Here is a 14441-nt window from a genome sequence, read left to right as displayed (position 1 = left end):
GAGTGTTCCGTTATGGCAGCCTCCAGTGAACAATGACATCCTTCGACAAATATAGATGCCAAAAAGCCAGACGAAAACAGTGGCCTTGTTTCATTTTTACTCCAACACAGTGAAATGGTGCTCTTAAAGTTTTGTTATTGACTCTCACTGGGAAAAAACAAACTCCTGACTGCACGTTTTTTCCCCAGCCCTCTCCTACTGTTCCTATGGATGCTTGACACAGTGACACCATGTAGTAGGCCCTGAAGTGTTGTCATAATTAAGTTGCAATGGTTTTATACACTTCCCCATTTCCCAACAGCTTTCTGTCAGTTCTGCATTCTTTTTCCTGGGGCCTGATTTTCCCATGTTACTGGTTAGCAGATAGGCTTGTGGCCTCTTTTGTTCCAACCACCTATGAAAAACGTCAAAGAGCAGATGATCCGTGCTATTTTCATGCACTCTGCATCATTATTACCACTCCCATCTACTTGGCACTGTTGCTAGCCTCTCTTCCTTTTGCTCTGGTTGGCTTCTTGTTATGGTGCCCACTCCAGTCAGCCAGAAGGCCATACATCTACTCCCGACTCGAAGACAAGAACCATGCCAATGGAGCCACACTGCTCACTGAATGGAAGGCTGCAGGGAATGGGAAAAGCTTCTGCTTTGGCAGTGCCAATGTTTGCCTGCTGCCAGATTCTCTGGCAAGATTTAATAATGTTTTCAATACCCAGGCTAGGGCTAAAGAGATTGGCCGGAGGATACGAAATGGGGCAAGCAGACCACAGATCAAAATATATATAGATTCTCCTACAAACACATCCATCAGTGCAGCAAGTTTCAGCAGCTTGGTCTCCCCCCAGGGTGGAGATAGCACTAATCGTACTGTTAATGCTGGCATCAAAAGGACAACATCAATGGAGTATAAAGGAGACAATTCTGGCTCAAACAACAGTGAGGACAGTAGAGAAGATAAAGGTGGAGCTGGAGAGCCAAATGAGGGAGAAGAAAACACTTGCATTGTCCGCATAAATGGAGAGGATAATGGCCACACGTCAGACACAGAAACAGATACCGTCAATGGCCAGGCTCATGCCAGTGGCCCAGCAGATCCCTCACTGGAAGCTGACGCAGAGATCTCAAAAACACCTAACCACAAGCAGAAGGAAGGAGATTCTGGGAGTTTAGACAGCTACTCTGCCTCACGAGAGTCCTTAGTTAAAGTTCGCGTTGGCGATGGTACAGTGGACCAAAGCACTGTCAACAACAAGCTCCTCTACAAAGCTTCAATCATGAAGAAGACTTCAGTGCGGAAAAAGAAACATACGGATGAGACCTTTGATCACGAGATCTCTGCTTTCTTCCCTGCCAACTTGGACTTTCTGTGTTTGCAGGAAGTGTTTGACAAAAGAGCTGCAGAGAAATTGAAAGAGCAGCTTCACCACTATTTTGAATACATTGTCTATGATGTCGGGGTCTACAGTTGCCATGGCTGCTGTAGCTTTAAGTTTGTGAACAGTGGTCTACTTTTTGCCAGCCGCTATCCTGTTATGGATGCTGCCTATCACTGTTACCCCAATGGAAGAGGAACGGACTCCTTGGCTTCCAAGGGAGCCTTGTTTCTCAAGGTAAGAGTCTTTTTGAAGCCATAAATACCGACTCTATATATGTGACAAGTTACAAAGTTATGTTATTTTCTCCCTGTTATTTCTGTTAGGAGTTCAAAGAGGCAATATTCAGATCTCGATTACCTGCTACAACCTATATATAGGTTTTGTGGCCTAGACACTGTGTTAAAGTGATGGATGTGCCTGAAATAATGAGGGGCTTTTGGAGGTAGAACTTGAGTTTAATTTCAAGTGTCAAAATTTGAAGTAGTTTTCATGTAATTTTAGTTTCTTTTTCACAGAAATCTCTTTAATAAAATGCAGCAATTCTAAGCTTCATAACACAAGTATAGTACAATGGGCATTACTGTTGGAAACCAGCTTATGCATGTTGTGTGTTTATGTGGGGATCAAAAGACAATCAAAGTCTAAATGCCAGTAGAATAAAACTGAAAGAATTGCAATGACATGTATAGCTATCCCTCTCTCTTGGTTGCAAAAGAATTGTTAAGGAGAGATACGAAGAAGAGTAAACAAAAAAAAAAACCCCTCCTGGCACACGGGGGAGCACAGGGCTTTTTTCTTTTATTAACACAGTTTACTTAACCAGTGGTAGTGAGAACAGGAAGCCTGGGGTTATCCTTCTGTAAATCATGGAAAGCAGAAATAAGTCTGCATGCAGCGATTTGCTTTTGCAAGAGTGGTGGCTGTTCATGCTTAATTCTTGGGAGAATCTGGCTGTGCTCTTCATAAACTGGAAGGCGGGCTCTCCTAATTTGTGATTAATCAAGAACCAAAACTTTGTGCAGAGATCTAAATCTGTAGACCCAAACTTAGACAGATCTGAAAGTCTCCTAGAATACCGTATTTCAGATTTTGTGATTTTGTCACAGTTTGGAATGGGTTTCACTATCTAAAACCTGAACTTTTTTCCTAATGCAAGCAAAATACATCAGGTGCTCAAATTAGACGTATTTCCTCATGCATATGCTCACGAGTCCTCAACAAAAGCCATTAAGAATATGGATTATTAATAAGGATCAGTGGGGGTTTTTGTACCCACTGTTTGTAGATTGTAAACAAAGCAAAAACTTTTGGTATTGTGGCTTGCATTAAAAAAAGCAAACATTAGAATTTGCAGTCTGATAATAGTTCAGTATTTCATATACATTTGACATAAGCAAAAGCCTATCCATGTCTTACCACAGGTTTCCAAAAACTGGGTCTAAGTTTGCTCTGTGGTACAATCCTGTGTTTATAAACACCTAAAGTTTTTTTTTGTTTTTCATCATAAAGTGCTGCATGCAAAAAAATGAACATACATGTTGTGCAATATAAATATTACCACTACCCTTCAACATATGCATATTAGGGATTAAGAGATTAAAACCAATCTGCTTTCAGCTGCCCATTGCCAGTCATTGATTTGCTACCCTGCTAGGCAGGCCGCAATGCCTCCATTTCGCTTGTAGAAAATTAAGCCTGTTTTCAAAATTCCACTGGGATGATGAACTTAATTATGGATTCGAGTTGTTAAATAATGTTACAGTTGAGCAGGGAATAGGAACCAGTTATTATGAAGATTCAAAGATTACTACATTCTTTTAAATACGACAGAATTCTGGCCCAGCTAAAAGACCATTTTTCCTCGTGCCTGTGTCATTCTGACATACTGTACTTTATACCTAAAATATTTTTCACTCTGAGTTAAGTCTATCCTGATACGAAGTGACTTTGTATCTGAATTGTACATTAGGTGATCATTGGTCATTTCTTTCTTTGACAAAAATAAAGAGCAGGAATGATCTATTTAATTTTAGCTTTAAAACAAAGTAGGTTTGAAGGTTGTTTTTCTTGATGTAGTGCTTCATCAGCAACTGAGTGTGTGTGGACTCCGGAGACAAAAGCTACGGTAAGTAAAAGCCTGGTTTGTTTTTGAAGTCAGTGAGAATCAACCCATTAACTTCTGAAGTCTCGAGGTCTCACACTGGGATAGCAGCAAGCTAACACAGCAGTTACTAAACTGTGGGTGGAAGGTGTCATTCTAGGTGGTACTCTGCCATATAGAATGCACAGCTCATATCACTGCTTTTAGACACTTCTTCTACTGGCTCTTACAATATTTTGTATGTATGTAATGCAACCCAGTCCTACGTTAGATTTTATCTCAGGGTGGTTTCAAAGATAGTAAGACAGGCTTGCAGAACAAGAGTCTCCTAATTGCTTTCTATTCGGTACTGGCATGGAGTCAACTTTCTCGGTCCAGTGCAAACTCTGTGTGTTTAAGTTTCTCATTCCTGTGGGAAGCACGGTACTCCCATTTCCGAAGTAGAAAAGACATCAATTGAGTTTTGCTTTGGAAGTATACTTACAAAGACTGTTCCCCTTGCACAGCTTCCATCTCTGAGTAAAGGAGTAATTGCTCTCTCTGTTGTTTATAAAAAAAAGAAAAAGTTGTGAAAAGCGACAGGAGAGAAGACTTTCAAATTTTGAAAATAGATAAAATCACTTACTGTTTCCACTCACTGGGAGGATGAAGCCTTTATTCAAATCTTTCTGAACCTCAGGAAAGACACAACATTCAGAAGAATGTTCCGAGAAAGAAACTAGTTCTCATTTAATGAGTACGGTTTGTTGCCTTACTACAAATATAACTGTCTCCTATATACAAATATAACTGTTAAGGAGATAAATTAAAGGTCTCAGAACTAAACATTTAATGAAAGTTGAATTACTTTGAACAAAAAGGCAGAACTGTTTTGGGGGAGTTGTGTTACAAAACAGATCCCTGCTGCCAAGGTACAAGTGTTTCACACATTTTTTCCTTTCAGAATAGGTTCTGTTTCCAGTGAAGAGGAAATGATTTTCCATTGCCCTCCCCTTCCTTGTCCTGCCTTCACCGTCTAGGTTGTAAAGTTCAGGTGGAGATTTGGAAGGATTTGAGAGATAGGCTTAGTCACACAGAATTATTTTACCTGAGAGACTTACACAGCTCAAGGGTTATTATTAGTAGCTATAATAACAATCAGCTCTTATGTACTGCTTTTCATTCATATGTCTCAGAGTGCATAATAAAGAAAGGTCAATATCTGCTTAATAGAAGGAGAAACTAAAGTGCAGGAAGGTAAAGTGGTTTGATTGTGGCTTAACACCTGGGGTGTCACAACCAAGGAGAGAAGTTGGAAGTCAATTACAGAGGCTTTTAACACTGTTTCATGCTACTGACTTCATGCTACCTAACAGCTATCTGGAGACCTGTGCAAAGGAATTTTGCTAGCCTTGGTCTGTTCTCTCCCTAAAGATGTCTGCCACAAAACGTGCTGCTGCTGGCATTTTCCTGACAGATCACAGACTGGTTTTTCCATCTTTGTAGGCTGATGCTTTCCAGGTCAGGACGAAGGCATAAGGATGACACAGTTGTGAGTTGCTATTGTGTAAAGCCCATTTTCTGTGTAACTGGAGGATTCATTTACATTTAGCACTTTGGTCTCTCCAAACTCTAGCAATGTTTCTGTCTCCAATCTGAGGGTCTCATTGGGACGTAAGAGGGACACAGTCACAGAAAAAAAAGCATATAAGAAGGGGGAAAATGCCACTTGTGTCTAAGTGACAGTTTCATGTCTGAAGTGTTAAACCACTGTTCCTAGTTGCTGCTAAAGACTCAGAGGAGAAGTTAGCAAATACATAAATCAGCCAATCCATTTTCATACTTTGACAGTCTGGGCCCTTGGGAGACTCTGCCGTGACTCTGTGTTCTAGCATTGCATTTCACATTAATTTAAAATGCCTAAGAAAAGAACCCTTGAGTCTGCTTTGTAGGTTTTATAACTCTAATTGTCTCTTACTGCTGCTCTACTACAGATAGAGGAGGGAAGTGGGACTGACAGATGCTGTCCTGTGCTGGTGACTCTAACTAAAAAGCTAGCTTGTATGTATCTGGATATAACGTGATGCAGATTGGAGTGTTCCTGGTTACTCTGCAGCTGTTGGTTTGACACATAATTTTAATTCATAGAGGCTTTGATGAATTTAAAGGGAATTTAAAAATACATGTCCCTTTCAGAAACTGGATTATGATTCTGCAGTCAGATCAAGTTTAAAAGGTATCAATGAGTGCTGAGCAGAAATTGTGTAATGCATCACCTGTTTGTAATTTACTAGAAGGTTTCACAATGTCAGCATTCATTTTTAGATAGAGGGATTAGTATGTGGCCTTAGTTACAGTCTTTCAGGGATGCTGTGTAAGTTTTGGACAGTAGTGTAATAAAACCAGAAAACATCCTCACCTTGACCTGATGAGTTACTGAATTAGAGAGCTGGCCCATATTTTCTCAGATATATCAACCTAATAAAAACCGCCACTGCTGCTGACAAATTTTGCCTCTCTGTTATCCTTAAATTGTGGTAGCTATAACTGTAATGTCAATCTAAGCCATCCAAGACATGTAAATGCATACTTGGGGTAGGGAGGTGAATGAAAGAGGTATCGTTCTCAAAATGGCTGTTAATTGAGGAGAGGTTTTGGAGTGGTTTTCCTCTCACTGAGACTGGGAGATGTGGAAGTATGTTGCATAGAAGGCTGTTCTTCCTACTGTTCTTAGTAGGAAATTATTCTGGTTTTTGGCATTTGCCCAGCCAGAGAATTTTAGCAAAAATAAGAATTTTTGCTTAAAACACAGTATGTGAACATAGAGCGAAAGCACAACTGCAGTCTGATGTGGGTAGTTTGAACAGTTAATGGTATTCTAACAAAATCAAAAGGAATCAGAAGGAAAAAATGTCTTGTGGTTTTTGCTAAATTTCTGAAAGAACTTGTGTTTAATTAATATTCATTCCTAAGCTTATTAACAGATTTACTTTTCAAATTCTCTGAAAATTACTGCTGTTCTCAGGAAGTACAGTAATTGTGCAGAGAACATGTTATTATTAATTGCTTAAAGGAAACCTAGCAACCTTTGCTTTATGTGCAGAGCTGAACTTGTTTTCAGAAGAGCTGATGTAACAGATGGTCGAAGGAGCAGTAGCTCTGACTGCAGAACAGCTTTGAAGCACAGTTCTCACTATTTGCTCCTCTCGAGGTGCCTGCTTTGTACGATAAATTCGGGTTCCCTGCATTAACCTCTGTGATTCTCCTTTTTGATACGACCGATGCAGACACATTTTGCTTGGGTAATTTAAGCTGTCTTTACTGTCCCATGCCAACTTGTGCGTGTTGTGGCTGAGAGTGAAGGGGCAACTTCTGCTCTGCAGTTGCACATGGTGGGGGGAAGCTTTTTTACCCAAGGATTACACAGAAAAGGGGAATGGCTGTTTTCTGATCCCAGTAAAAGAGCATCTACAGATTTCGGCTGTTAGATTTTCTTGTCCTTGATCAGTTGTCCAGTATCTACAGTTATCCCAAGATGTATAAAAGAAATGTCTAAGTGCTGTTCCCGAATTTGTTTAGATAACTCTAAAGCTGTGCCGTTTAAGTCAGGAGGGTAACCTAAACATTTTCCACATGTTCAGTTTCTGCTATAAAATGTTAATGCAGGAATTGGATAGCATCCAATAAACTGCCTGAGACTTTTTTAAAAAAGTAAAAAAAAAAAGGCCCTACCATGGCACTGTACCATGTTCCTTCCCTTTGATATAATTAATGTTATTAATCACGGTCTTTTTCCCCTTCATTAATGGGGACAAATTAAAACTTGTGCAGAATGAAGCACAGGTTTCAGAGAATGTGAGTTGTGGGCTTACTCTTCAGAAGAGGAAGAGCCCTTCATTTATGGCACCAATTTACAGCCACTTTCCCTCACATATAAGCTTAATGAAGCTTTGCCAAATAACTAATTCTCTGAGTTCATGGAACAGTAATTGTTGTCATGTGGTAGGTGGGGAAAAATAGGATTCTGAAATAATCAAGTGCAAATGTGGCTACAAAGAATTGCAGAGCACCAAACAGAATTCTGAGCTGACCTCTATAACATTTTAAACTTATTTAATTTATTTAATATCCTTAAATAATACATTTATAGTAATAAATTAGTAATTTACCTAATGCGTCTTCTTTAGAAGCTGCTGCATATCCCTGAACGCAGAAGGCAGAGCTGTCAAAGTACTAAAAATGAGAGAGATGTTTTTACACTATGTCTAAGCTAAGAAAAAAACTACTACAGAGAACACAAAGTACAGGAATAAAACACATCCTTCTTGGAAGTTACCGCTAATCTAAGTCATCTCTGTGGGACAGGAATGTTTGAATTGTCAGTGTAGGTAGTTGCAAGTTTTCCTTGGCATCTTCTCTCAGTGCCAGGAATGAGGCCTTGGGCACTCAGTTTGGCTGGCTACGCCAGTTAGTTGCTTGGTGCCAGTTAGTTGCTTGGTGCCAACTCTCCCATTTGTCTTGGAAAATTGCTGAAAAGGAAAAAAATGTCGAGGAGGCGTTGGTACAATTTGGGAGATTACAGAAAAGTTGTACTGGAAAGAAAGAGAACCTATATTTTGCATTTCTTTCTTTTCTCTTCCTCACGCTGTTGTTTGCTCGTTATAATTACACAGGATGTCTATAATGATAGTCCCACAGTAGGTGAAATAGGGAGGTACAAACCGTGTCCTGTTACCAGCACGTCTCAGAGCATCAAACCTGGGAGGCCTGAACGGCGAGTGTGTGTGCAGTTATTGCCACTTGTGCATATACAGTCGCTTTAGCTGCAGTACTTCAGTTGAATCTCATGCTCCTCTATTTTTAATGAAGCTTCCCTTGAACTTAAACAATATTGGCTACATATGGTAAGATGAGTATTTCGGTGGGAGTAAGTCACTGTCACATCTACTGTAAAGTCTGTTTCTGTGCCCTGCTCTTACTCTGTCTGGGGTGTTTTATTTCTAAGACTCCAGGCCCCTGCTTAGATGATGTTCCTTACAAATGCAGTATTCATCCTTTTGTTTTTAAGGCCAGAGGGTTTTTCCCCCAGAGCATGCAGGTGTGCTTTTCAGCCTGGCTAGTTTTTCTTGATAATATGAACATCATTAGCCTGGTTCTTGCCATGACCCTAAATTTGTTTGCTCTAGAGCTGTATACTTAAGAGACATACCCTCTTTAAAAGAACAAGCAGGAATCAGTACTACAGTTCACATTTATTGCAATGGCAAAATTAACACCTTCATGGTCAGCTAAGCTGATGAAAGGAATGGTTTTGCTCATTTGCAAATGTGATTGAACTGTTAATGGCTGAACCTAGAGCTATTCTGTGTAGCCATTCTGCTATTCTATTCCGTACTCATCTCCCTGAAGGATTCTTCATGTCGCATTCAGAGTATTTACCTTTCCCAGCTTTGAGTTTATTGGCCGCATGTAGACCGTGGGGTGATAAACTCCGTGGAGCTCTTTCCAGGAGTACGCCAAAATTTTAGCTCTCTTCTGGTTTGCACACCTGGATTTGCTTCGCATGAAGGAAGAGGCAATGGCATATGCTTGGACTTGTATGTATAGAAACCCTTCATATTCGAGGTTACATGTTTAAGAAACTGGCTGTTCAGGGTTTTTTTGAATGGCTGCCTCCTGGCAATGTGAAGCTTCTAGAAAATGTCACTAAAGGTTAAGTTCCCCTCGTAACAAACCTTCTGGTTTTGCCTACACATTACTGGTCAGTGTTTGAGAATCTAGTTTGATTCTTTAATCGAGTGAGATTTCTCATGTATGGCATGGCCAATTTTTAAGCATTAAAGAATATTTCCTTCTGAGTAGCTGATGATTGATTAACACAGCAATGACATGTTTGAAGCTGATCTTTTAAGCTGGTATTGGAATATCCCAGTAGTATTTAGGTAGCATTTCCATGTGTTTTTGTTTAAGTATCTGTTGATGCTTTTCGTGACATCCAGATGTAATAGAACTGTTCTGCACTGCTGGAACAGATGTGTGTAAATATAAACTGTTAAAGACAAGATATTTGTTATGTTTGCAGCTTTCTGTACTTACTATACTGGAGTATGGTAAACATGAGATGTGCAAGATTTTCCAGTTAGCTCAGAAAATTCCCATGATAGCAAGTAATGGGATTGAATTTAAAGTTATTTCCTTCACTCTAGCTCTAAAATTTCAACTGTTGCTACTCATTACATTTTTTTCTTGTCAACAGGAATCTTTCTGCCGTAGCCGTGTTGGCTTGATTTCTTTCATGAGCACTGTTTATTACCTGATACCAGACTAACTGGAGGACACACTACCCCTTAGTCCATATAGGACAAGTTTTCGATACACAATTCTAGGAATATACACCATTTTGCATAGTACAGCACAGTATCAGCATGGTCTCTCTAACAGATTGTACTAATGTGCTGTGGCATAGAGATGAAATCTTTTAATACAAAGTACTTGATGTCAAGTACGTTTGCGTACTTGACACAGTACTCTGACTGAAAATAAAAATTCAGAGCTGTCAGTTTTGCACTTACTCATTTAATTTACAGGCAGGGGACAAATGTAAATATGTAGCAGTAGAAAGTGGCATTTTGAATTCCAAACATCACCTTAGTAGGCTTTCCCCGTTATGGAGAAAAGCCTCTTTCCCATCTGTAATGAGCTTTTTATGACCCTCCCCCGCAACAGCCAACAAAATGTAAATGTTCAGTGGTGTAATGGGGATCAGAATCCACTCGTAGCTTCCAGATGTTTGACTAGTTTGCTTACTTAACCTTTGTAAATGTACTAAGAATTCAAATATATTTTGCATATTTCAGCATAATATTGAAAAATATTAATTTGTTTCTGTATAATTGGGACACTTTATTAAACCACGAATATGTTCTCTCGGTTTTAATTTTACGTCTAGGTAACATCAGAGTTTAACAGGATATCACATACAACTTTTTCCTCTTGTAATAATTATCCTGTTTTAAAACATTGGGAACTTATACTTAGATATTACCTTCCTATAAATATCCATAGACTTATAGAAGACTGGTCCATGGCACACCTAAGACTACACAATGATTTTTAGAACGCAGTATCTGAAGTACTTCCCTATAGAAGGGTAATTCAATGAATGTATTTTTGATACAGAGCTACTAATGTAGAACAGTTGAGGTGAACTTAAGTCAGGCTTATGGTGAAGGAGCCACTCTGGCTTATTTGCTTATGTATATTTTTTTTGTAGATGTGAAATTAGAAGTTTCTGCTGTATTAAGCAGCAAAAATTATATTTGTGAAGTGCTGACTTGGTTTGGTGGAACTGGAACGTTTCTGCCAAGTTCCACGTTGCAGGCTGAAATGAACACTCAGTGTTGTCTTCCTGCAGGACTGCCACGTTGCTGCTCAGGCCGAGTCACCACAATATAATACACCCTTGAAAATGGAACAGTCTAAAAGTAGCCACAGTATTTGGCCACACAAAGGAATGTTTCTATGCAGAATTATAGGGCTTGTAATATTCCAGAGGTCAAGTAGTTTTCCTGTCTGCACATCCCATAGTCCTTGTCCATCTGTGAAATACCAAATTAGACTGCATAATCAGATTTTCCTTACTATTTTATTTCAGACCATATTTAATATATTAGTGCTTCTGCTGTACCTGGGAATTGACTAGGAGGCTGCAAGGGTATTTATTTTCTCTCCTAGTAGTTGTCACAAACACTTGCCTCCATTATGATTATACTCAAAATGATTCTTCTTGGCGGTTTACATCAGTACAGCCACTCAAAAAAAAACCTCCCAAAAGTCAAAAAAGTTGGAGGAAGTGTGAAATCTGGGAGATAAGATGCTTTGGATGTACTTCCATGCTGGCACTTTCCAACGAAATTCTAATTATGTTAATGTCTTCAGCTCTTGCTTTGGAGCTTTTTTTTTGTTAATTAGCAGAGTGCTTACGAAAGCCCCTTTCCTTTTCCCCTCAGGGGTGTGTGTAAAGCAGCTGTTGTTCCTAGCAAGTGCAGAGCCCTGGGGCACTGTCCCCCTGGTGTGGCAACCCCGAGGGGCATTTGTTGTGCTCACCCACCTGCGTATAGCAGCAGTCAGTCTGTCTTCTAGGGCATTTCTGGTCATTCTTGGAGAGCGAAAGATCCCAAGCCCATTTCAGTAGAGATCTGTGCACACAGGGACACCGTATGATACGTAGTTATTTGTGATTAATGGAAATGAGTGTGATCCTCCGCATAAATTGGTTGATGAGTACGAGGCCTTGTCAGGCACTCCATTAGGGCTGCACAGGAAATTCTAAAGCCAATTTGAGCTGACGTCTTTTTCTCAACTGATTATAATTTATGTTTGGATGTTCAGCTTTTAGACTTAAATCTTTTATGCTTTTTGGATAGAGACACTGAAAATGATTCCATCTGCTTTAGTCAATAAGAGGGTTATAAGCGCAGCACATTCTTCCTATAAGGCAGAAAACTTTACGGGCAGTATTTTCTTTTCAGTGTGGTTACAGCAGATGGCATTGAAAGGTGTACAACATGCACGCTTTGTCTCTGCAGCAGGAGACACTGCAGATTTGTAAACGAGTAGAGACTTACAATATATAGTTTTCAGCATTGAAGCGAAAATCTGATTTTGAGTTATTAAGTTTGGAAAATGTAATTCATACACCTGTCTGCCCTAGGCAGTAGAGGACATAAAGTTTCCCACTTTTCTATTGGAATGGCATATGTTGCATAAAAAACTGAAGAGAACGCTCATTTTAATTCACCTGTGACATTGTGATATATTCCGACCAAGGCAGCCTGAGGGAGGAAGACGGAGGTCTGCGCAGCGAAGCTCCTGCAGTAGTCGCTAATAGGCATCCAGCAGATCGCCACAGCCTTTGAGACTGCCACGGTCCTGTGAGTTTAGGAGAACCCTCTGGCTTAGGGGTAGATCCACCAATGAGTGCGTGTATTTGCCTTCGTCTTCCTCTGCCTTCACCCGCCCTGACGCAGGTTAACTGTATGGGGACAGCAATAAGAACATCATCAATGTACTTTTGGAAAACTGTCTAAAAGAGGACTGAGCAGACTGACGACAGAATAATGCAGGTTGTTTATTACATACTCTTCTAGCTGGAACAGAAACTGAAAGTTAACAAGGCATTCTTGAGTAAAAATGACTTCTAAATTCACTTACTGCAAAGCTGACTTTCCAGTTATAAAATGGAAAGGTGGTTCTCGGATAGCTGAAAACCAAGAAAACCAATGAAGCTGACAAAATTGTGCCTGTATGAAATGGAGCTCTGCTTGTTATTTAGAGGTGTCAGATGAAATTTGCGCCTAGCCTTGTAAAGGAGAGTCATCTGTGCTTTCATTTGCCGAGCCGTGCCTACAGCTTTCCTCTGTGGGCATTTTCTTTAAGAGTCCATGCAGTGTTGCCACGTTAATTGTCAACAGCAAAACCATACCCTCAAACCAGTCTCTTGCCTCAATCCAAATCTTGATCCGCAAATCATGAGGAATTCTGATTTGCAGCTGTTTAAGTCCTGACCCGCCAAAACCTTCAACAGAGTTGAAAACCTACACCAGAACTTGGTTCTAATTTGCTTGTGTGTCTACCAGCAAATATATTTTTAAAAGATTGCAGTGTATTATAGAGACGAGGAATTATACTACATTCCAGCTTCCCCGGAAGCCCTGCCTCTTCTGTGTGCAAGAGCAGGGGCGCATGTTGTGTTTTCATCTGGTTAACAGCCAAACAGCTGCTGCTGCGAGCTTGAAGGATGTAAACGCTTTGCTGAGACATAGCAAAAATCCCCAACACCTTTGTAGAAGAATGTAAAAAATCCATCAAAATCCAAAACTTGCTGTGGAATGGAGAAAACATGGTCAAAACCAGTATTTATTTCATGTTTAGCCTTTTCCCCAGACTCTGTTGGCATTTTTTCCTTCTGATTCTAGTCTTACACAGACACCAAGAATTAGACTGCTGATAATAGTATTGTAGGGCACTTCAGTGGTGGGCCTGAACCTTGCATATGAACAAGAGCTGGGATGCAAGAGGGTGGCAATGCAGCTGGGACAGAGAACCAATGGGACTGGGAAGAGCAGGAGAAAGTCACATTTCTGCATGTGTTGCAGGTGAAAATCGAAGCGTTGAAGTAGTGGTGATGAGGAAGGAGAAAGTGTGCTAGCAGCAAGTGGGACCCCAGTAAGCCCCAGTGTATCTCTCCGGTGTTTTTGTGTGTGTGTGTGTGTTTTCAAAACGGAGCTAGATGGAAAGAGTGGTGAAAAAGGCCGGTACCATGTACAAAGGCTGCACAGTTGGAAGTGGAGTTGTACGAGCTCTTCCATTAATCAACTTTTTATTTCTTCCTTCCCTTCCAGGTGCAAGTGGGAAGTACACCTCAGGACCAAAGAATTGTGGGATACATTTCCTGCACTCACTTGCAAGCTATTGCAGGTACTGTCCTAATTTGTGTATCTTAGGTTTTTCACTATCGCTAGGCCTGTGCTGGTATTCTTGTGCAAGAGGAGCAAGCATTGCTCCTCAGTATTTCTGACAAAGTGCTGTGTGCATTGCAGATAGCAGTGAAATAGTGAAGAAGGATAGACAAGCATATCCCCAAACCTTCACATTTACAGTCTCGCAGTAATTAAGTATTATAGGACACAAACAAAGAATATTCCTTGAGAGCTTTTCTTCTCTTTGCTCCCTCTTAACCAAATACTGTTATTTTAGCAAATACATTACTATCACCATTACTCAACAGCATTTAACAACCCATACTGTGAGTATCAGCATATAAACTAGAATTTCTTTATATATAACTAGGGGACTATCAGAAGATACAAGCCGGGACAGTTTTCCATCAGAAATCAGCAGCTGGAATAAGCCCAGATTCCCTGGTTTCTGACCTGCAAATTTCATACATAAATGGCTAGCAAGTTAATACACTCATTGAAAAATTC

General features: G+C 40.1%; 1 protein-coding gene across 1 annotated transcript in view; it reads left to right on the top strand.

The window, feature by feature from the left end:
- The first annotated feature begins 269 nt into the window (after window positions 1–269).
- Window positions 270–14441, top strand: part of SMPD3 (sphingomyelin phosphodiesterase 3) — a 33240-nt gene continuing 19068 nt past the window's right edge. Inside the window, exons 1-2 of the mRNA XM_068411556.1 lie at window positions 270–1607; window positions 13857–13932. Of these exons, the coding sequence (XP_068267657.1) occupies window positions 270–1607; window positions 13857–13932 (1414 nt within the window). The remainder of the gene's footprint in view (window positions 1608–13856; window positions 13933–14441) is intronic.

This window comes from Nyctibius grandis, chromosome 12, assembly GCF_013368605.1.
Source record: "Nyctibius grandis isolate bNycGra1 chromosome 12, bNycGra1.pri, whole genome shotgun sequence".
NCBI lineage: Eukaryota > Metazoa > Chordata > Aves > Nyctibiiformes > Nyctibiidae > Nyctibius > Nyctibius grandis.
The sequence above is the reverse complement of the archived record's forward strand: the minus strand, read 5'-3'. Positions and strand labels throughout refer to the sequence as shown.